This window comes from Ipomoea nil, unplaced genomic scaffold, assembly GCF_001879475.1.
Source record: "Ipomoea nil cultivar Tokyo-kokei standard unplaced genomic scaffold, Asagao_1.1 scaffold2422, whole genome shotgun sequence".
NCBI lineage: Eukaryota > Viridiplantae > Streptophyta > Magnoliopsida > Solanales > Convolvulaceae > Ipomoea > Ipomoea nil.
In genome coordinates, this window is record NW_017618850.1 from 1047853 (window position 1) to 1055538 (window position 7686).

The 7686-nt window shown below is 41.7% G+C and overlaps 2 protein-coding genes across 2 annotated transcripts; both read right to left on the reverse strand.

Moving 5' to 3' along the window:
- Positions 1-3704: 3704 nt before the first annotated feature.
- On the reverse strand, positions 3705-4811 carry LOC109152477. The gene has a single exon (XM_019300177.1). The coding sequence runs from the start codon at positions 4809-4811 to the stop codon at positions 3705-3707; it is 1107 nt and encodes a 368-aa protein (XP_019155722.1).
- A 9-nt stretch (positions 4812-4820) lies between these two features.
- LOC109152478 lies at positions 4821-5813 on the reverse strand. The gene is made up of 3 exons (XM_019300178.1): positions 5706-5813; positions 5180-5564; positions 4821-5101 (listed from the first exon to the last, which is right to left on the reverse strand). The coding sequence occupies exons 1-3, from the start codon at positions 5811-5813 to the stop codon at positions 4821-4823; spliced, it is 774 nt and encodes a 257-aa protein (XP_019155723.1).
- Positions 5814-7686: the final 1873 nt, after the last annotated feature.

Genomic DNA, 7686 nt, shown 5'->3' on the forward strand with positions numbered 1-7686 from the left:
GGAGGACCTAACGGCGCAGACTTCAACGCTCCATCTCCTTTGAATTCATTCATCTGCATATTCTTCCATTTAAAATTGCCTCAAAAAACGTAACACAAAACATAACTTTTCTTAGAGCATCCACATCAGTGGATATTATGTAGATAATATCAGATGAATTATCTCGGGTGGGGATAATAACAAGTGTGGGGGGGGGGGGGGGGGGGGGGGGGGAGTTATTGGTGGAGATATTTCTCCTGCAAATTCAAGGAGAATGCAGAAAAAGAAGAAAAGGAAAGAGAAGAAAAAGGAGGCTGCATACGCGCACAGCAGCCCGCCCACACGGGCGCGCCTGACCCTTTTTTTTTTTATTTTTATTTTTTGTTTTTTTATTTTTGATTTTGATTTTTTTGTTTTTTTTTTTTTGTTTTCCTCCCCTTCCCACATTCTCTCTCCTAATCACTCTTACATTATCCCCCAATTCTCCCCAACCATTGTGGATGCTCTTAACACCAAATCGAAAACTTCATCCGGCGGCGGCGTGACTGTATTTTTTTTTATTTAATATCTAAAGACCGACGGACTCCAAAGAGAACCCAGAGATCGATCAAATGGGTGTCTGAAGGTTTACGCAAAGAAATTGTGTCGTTTGAGGAGTTTGATAATGTTAAAGATTTTGTCGTTTGAAGAAGATTTTGATTTTGTTAAGAATTCTGTAACGTTCATTTGGAAAACAATGAATGTTTTGTAGATTTGAAAGGACGATGTGCGGCAAGGTCATAGATTCGAAAGGACGATAAGGAGTTGTTGATTCCCTTTGGCTGGTTATTTTTTCAACCACAACACTAGCAACCATACATTATACAATATTTGTAACCTTATATTTTGAATTATTTATTATTATCTTCTATTGACAACAATTGTAGCAATTGTGATTGACAAATTCTCATAACAATTTGTCTCAACAAGGAATAGAAATTAAAAAAAAAAAAAATCATTGATTTCATTATTGTTGCTAAAAAGTATTTGTGACACTTTATTACTCTTATTAAATTAAATAAAGTAGTAGCTACAACAAAAAATAATACATAAATATGCATTTAATTAATTTAGAATTAGATGTCTATAATGCTTTATTTATAAAAAATTATTCAGTTTAAAAAAAAATTAAAAGAAATATGATTTCATTAGTTATATTATCTTTATTTTTCTACAATTCAAAGATTCCTTACCTTCAAATTTATTAATTCATTATATTCACTACATTGTCGATTGTCTTCTTTTTACATTATCTTGTAATTAAATATCAAATTTATAATACAAAACATGTTATATATATTTATTTACCAAGTATTCTATACAAATATAATAAATATTAATATTTTGTTCAATACTTTCACATGATAACCTACGACACACATCTCACAACACATGAAACATGTAGGAGGAAAACTACCACTACTAAATATCAATAGGTGTTTGTAAGATAAAGAGTTCATATTACAATTTGTTGGGTAATAAGTTGGAAAATCCCAAAATAATAATAATCCTACGGAAAGATTAATATTATATGGGAAAACAGAAAATTGGGAAGGAAAAGGTTGAGTGTTTGGGTATAGGTTTAGCACGAGTTCGAACACAAGGTTCTTTTCCTTAAAACCTTATTTGCTACCTCCCACAAGTGCTAGGAGCTTGTAGCCTAGGTTTCCCAGGATAAAACGTGCTACGATTCCTTGTTTAAGCACCTAAACAAGGAACCCGGCAAACAAAGCAAAGTAGAGAACACTAGTTGGTAAAGAAGAGAGTAGAAGCAGAGTTTTGGGAAGCTGAAAGCTACCGAAGTTAGGCATAACTTAGCCCGCAAGGCCAGCCCATTTCCGGACGACATTCTTGCCCGGGCTTGAATCAACTTTGACCCGACCCAAATCGGAAGTGGACCCCACTGATAATTGTACCACAAAATAACCACTTAATATGCCATTTTAAGCTAATTTTTCCAACACAATTAACTAAATTTCAATCATATACACAGCAAGACAAATCTAAATTAGAGCTTCTTACACCATAATCTCATAGCATGATGAATCTCTCTATGCTGTCACCAGTAACCTAATTGCACATGACACACTACCAATAAAAAAATAAAAAAAAGAAAGAACATGTACTGAGGACGAAAACAATGACAATGCTACCCAAAAGAGAATTAAGAAGAATTAGAGAAATTTAAATCAAAAGTAGTATTTATTTAAACTATCACAGACTGGTCAGGCTTGATGTATATCTCTCTCCCTGGTATCTAGGGTTTTTCTCTCTCTCTCTCCCTGGTATCTAGGGTTTATTGGTTTTTGGCTTTGTCTTGCTGCGTTCGTTTTGCTCCTACGATCACGTTCAAAAAAACTATCACAGACTAAGTATTTAAACTAGCATTATTACAAAATGTGACAAATTATAATCACTCTCTCATATATTATCTTGAATTTATATACTTTAAATTATCGATTTAAATAAATAAATTCAACATTTATTTATCTATGCATAAACATCTCATATATAATATTGCATTATATTGATATATTTTGAAATACTTATTTAAAATTAATCATTGACCATTATCTCATTCGCGCAAAGCGCGTAAAAAAACTAGTAAGAGAGATAAGCATAAAAGTTAACCAATTTCGTATGCAAACTTATTTTAGAAAGTTTGAACGTTACATTAATTTAATATTATATATATAAGTGATAAACATAAAATGTCATCCAGCTAAATATATCGTGCAAATGTAATGTGGTAAAAGTAACTAATAATTTGAAAACTAATTGATGGAATTAATTAAACTCGGGGTCCGGATTAATTAACTCGAGTGAATGAATAAATGTAACGAATATGTGATTAAAACGATAATAGGGGTACGGATATTAGTACGAATATAGTCACGAGGACTGATCTTGTATTAATCGAATGTATAATGCTATTACAGAGGTGTAGAATATGTAATAACAAGACAAGTAAGTGTTTAGGACCCAAGATGCCCTGATTAGGACATCAAGGAGGGATTTTATAGCCTATGTCGCCATAAAAACCCCGGAGAAACCGTTGGAGATGCCCCCAACCGCATTGGCCCGCAATAAACGCCGCACGACTCGGACAACGCGGAGACCCCGTCCCCGGCCGAGCCCAAAGCTCGGCCAGGCCGACCCCAAAGCTCGGCCAGGCCGACCTCGCATAGGCTGACCCCGGGTGCGCCGGTCGACCCTGTGGTGGCCGGGCCTACGTGGGTCGACCCCGGGGTGGCGAGCCCATGTTGGCCGACCCCATGTTGGCCGACCCCGGGGCGGTAAGCTGCACCCGGGGTGGTTAGCCCCCCCCCCCCCCCCCACAGCGGGATGGTTCGTCACTCCGTGTGTGTAGTAGCAGAGGACCCCATGATAGTAGCGACCCCGTGGTAGTAGCCGAGGACCCCGGGAAGGTAGTCCCCTCCATGGTCTGTCCGGCTGCGTGCATAGTCAACTCGGTGCCGAGTGTGAGCCGCTCCATATTGCTTCGCTGCGGGTCCGCTCCGTAATTATTCCATCACTAATAATTGTAATAGGGTTAATATTATTAAAAATAATAATAATAATTTGAATGATAAATTTAGAAGTAATGTATTGATATGTGATGAGCTAAGGAAGTTGGAGGTGTCGCACTATCCCATCGCCAAATTGGAGACCTAATGAGTTGTTGGCTAATACAAAGGGCGCACCTTTCGTAGATGGCATAAATATGACAAAAATTTGTGTGAGGACATTTCATTGATCCTCCCAATTAGCCAAGACATTGCCTCCTTAAATGCCAACGCCTCTGCCATGAGTGGTGAAAAACAAGAGGGTGATCTACCACTCTTTGCCGCTATGAAAGATCCCCCGGGCGATAGTAACACAATACCATATGTGGCCTCCCCGGTTCCCTGTCGATACCCCGCATCTACATAACATCGCATGTGGTTGTCGTGCAACTCCGGTCCGGAATGTGGCGCTGGTTCCGCCCGTGTGGTGCGACAGTGCGCACTGCCGTACGCCAGGAGCGATGTCGCCGCTCCCCTTGCCACGGATTGCGGACGTAGCATGGCCCCTTTCCACATGGCCGCATTGCGGCATCTCCATATATTGTAGAGGACCCCCACCATAAGTTGTGTCTGCTCTTCCGTTAAGACCGTTATAGCCCCAGTTAACCATGCTGCGAACGAATCTGTAACAATATTTGTGATAGGTAATTGTGTTATATTCCAAACTAATGTAGAACATTCACAATATACTAAAGCATGCAACACATTTTCATGATTTAAAGTGCACATTGGGCATGCCAGGTCGATCTCCACCCTTTTATTAATCAAATTTGTGGTAGTGGGTAGAATATCACATATTGCCCTCCACAAAAAAGTCTTCCACTTTGGTGGTACTTTCAATTTCCACATCTTAACCCATTTATCAAAATCACCTGGGCTACTCTCAAAATCACCAATAATACGCCTGTAAGCATTCTTTACTGTATAAATCCCTTTTGGGTCACCCATCCAATACCATGAGTCATCATAACAAGGGCTAACAAGAATCATAATTATTCGGTTCACATCCTCAGGGATAAATAAATCAGAAAGAATATGTGGATCCCATGTGCTTGTTTGTGGGTCTATTAAACCTGCTACTCGTGCCTCTCTTAACTCCTCTGGCATCACTGTTTGTATCAAGGGACTAGGATTATCCGGGAGCCATGGGTGACCCCATATAAGAGTTGTCTCACCATTTCCAATTCTATGTCGTATCCCAGCTACCACTACTGGGTGTGCCGCCATTATACTCCTTCAACAAAAACTTGGGCAATTTCCAACAGTAGCATCAACAAAACTAGTGGTGGGGTAATAACGGGCTTTGTATATTCTTGCTGCCAAAGACCCTGGATTCGTAAGAAAACGCCATGCCTGCTTACCCAGCATAGCCAGGTTAAATGCTCTTAACTCCTTGAAACCCAAGCCACCAAATTTTTTAGGGATGCATAATTTATCCCATGCCTTCCAATGTATCCCCATATCTCTGCCACTTCCCCACCAATATCTATTCATGGTTCTCTCAATGGATTGGTAAACTGTTTCAGGCAACAAAAAGACACCCATTGAAAATGTTGGCATAGATTAAGCCACACTTTTCAACAAAACCTCCTTACCAGCTTGAGATAACAACTTTTTATTCCACGAGCCAATCCTTTGCTTGATCTTTTCCTCCACATAGGAAAAAACAGCTCTCTTATTTCTGCCCACAAATGATGGGAGGCCCAAGTATTTTCTAAAATTATCCGCCTGCACAACCTCATGGCAGTCAGCCACCTGCGTTCTGGCCATGTGCTGGGTATTTCGGCTAAAGCATATACTTGACTTGTTATAATTCACCACCTGCCCAGATAGCTTCTCGTACCTCACCAAACATTGTTTGACCACATTAGCTTCCCGAATATTCGCTTTGAAGAAAAGCAGGCTGTCATCGGCAAAAAATAAATGGGATACCGGAGGTGCCCCTCTGGCCACTCTACATCCATGTATTGAACTTGCTACCTGTTCTTTTTGCAACAACATTGAAAGTGCATTAGCACAGATAATAAATAAATAAGGAGAGAGAGGGTCTCCTTGTCTAAGTCCACGAGTGGGTTTGACCCATCCTCCTACTTCCCCATTCACCATCACAGTATAGCTTACCGTTGTCACACACAGCATTATCAGCCGGACCCACTTGTCACTAAACCCCAGCACCACCAACATTCTTTCCAAAAAATTCCACTCCATTCTATCATATGCTTTCGACATGTCCAACTTCAGTGCACTCCAACCAACCACACCACACTATTTCCTGTTCAAGTAGTGACCCACCTCAGCTGCCACCAAGATGTTATCTGTAATTAACCTGCCAGGAATAAACGCACTCTGGGACTCCGAGATGAGATCACCCATTAGCGTTTTCATTCTATTTGTCAACATCTTAGCCATTATTCTATAAATGACATTGCTGAAGGCAATCGGTCTCAAATCTGCTACAGTCTCGGGGACCTCCTTCTTGGGAATTAATACTATGTTAGTATCGTTCAGCCCCTCCGGAAATACTCCAGAGTTCAAAGTGTGTATTATAAATCCAGACACATCCTCCCCCACAACTGGCCAGAAATGTTGGTTGAAGCCCGGATTCATTCCATCCAGGCCTGGTGCTTTATCTGGGAACATAGTAAAAAGCGCTGTTTTTACCTCTTCCACAGTAAAAGGCCGATCCAACATCTCATTATTCTCATCAGACACACGGGGGGCAAAATTATCAAAAAGGGGATCATCACAACTCAAATTATTAGATGTAAAAATGCCCTTAAAATAATCCAATATTACCGAGTGCATATCCCTGCCTTCCACCCAACCACCACCATCATTTTTAATACTAGCAATAAAGTTCTTTTTTCTACGGGCAGAGGCATACCTATGATAGAACTTAGTGTTGGCGTATGCACCACGGAGCCAGTGTTGCTTCACCCGTTGTCTCCAAAACACATCTTCTTACGCCTCCAATTGCTTCAGCAGATTCTCATTCTGCTGGAATTCGGCCAGTGCGACCGGATTCGTTACATCTCGGAAATTCTCATACTGCCTCCGCAATTGCCTGATCCGGTGGCCAAACTTATGGAATTGGTCCCCCCCCCCCCCCCCCCCCCCCCCCCCCCCCCACCGCAACAACTTCATACCACAAAACTGCTGACAGTGCAACAAGCCCTCAGGCCTCCCCTCCTGCCAGGCTGTCTCCACCACCTCCTTACAACCCTCATCCAATAACCATGCCATTTCAAATCTGAACTTTCTCGGTCCCCTTGCTCTGTTCATGCAAAAAGCATTAACATTGAGAAACAAAGCCGAGTGATCCGGTAGATTTTCCACCCATGCATTCTCATTCATACCACCCCACTCATCCGTAACAAATACCTTATCCAGTATTTCCTGTATCCAAATTCATCGTGCCTTTACTCTTATCCCATGTGAACTGACGGCCCCGCATCGGCATCTGCATCAGCCCACACTCATCAACGGCTTTCCCAAACCCCCGTAAGAGGCTATTCGGATACGGATTCCCCCCCCCCCCCCCCAATCTTCTCATGTTGATAGAGGAGATTATTAAAATCCCCTATCACTACCCAGGGCAACACAGATCTATCTCTCAGCGTACCCAGTAGCTCCCAGGTTTCCTCCCTCCTATTCCGATCTGGACGCCCATACAAGCATGTCATACGCCAAATCTTGCCTGTCATACTAACCTCGACATCAATATGGTTCGGCGAGTAACTTAACAACCTGGCCGTGTTGTTTTTCTTCCAAAAGAGAGCCATGCCCCCACTTAAACCTTCATTATTCACATAAAACAATCCATCATACCCAAGCCTGACACGGACTCTTTCTGCATGTATCTGTGCCACCTTGGTTTCCATCAAAAACACAAACTCTGGCTTCTTACGGGACACCAGCTCCAGCTCAACGTACTCATGATGACGAGCGGGGCTGGACACCAGCTCCCGCCATAGGCAAGTTTTTTGAACCATCCGTCATTGTAACATCATCATCCCTCGCACCTTCCACACTTTCCGTACCGTGCCTTCGACGCTTAGCCGTAGCCACCAACATCTCATCCTCAGACATACTCGAATGCACC

What these genes read in the sequence shown, in the direction of transcription:
- LOC109152477 (XM_019300177.1), bottom strand. Translation starts at nt 4,811, where the DNA reads ATGGCGGCACACCCAGTAGTGGTAGCTGGGATACGACATAGAATTGGA.
- LOC109152478 (XM_019300178.1), bottom strand. Translation starts at nt 5,813, where the DNA reads ATGTCGAAAGCATATGATAGAATGGAGTGGAATTTTTTGGAAAGAATG. An exon ending in TAATGCTGTGTGTGACAACG is followed by an intron (nt 5,565 to 5,705) that starts GTAAGCTATACT and finishes CAAAAAGAACAG; the next exon opens with GTAGCAAGTTCAATACATGG. An exon ending in AAAGTTGTTATCTCAAGCTG is followed by an intron (nt 5,102 to 5,179) that starts GTAAGGAGGTTT and finishes TGCCTGAAACAG; the next exon opens with TTTACCAATCCATTGAGAGA.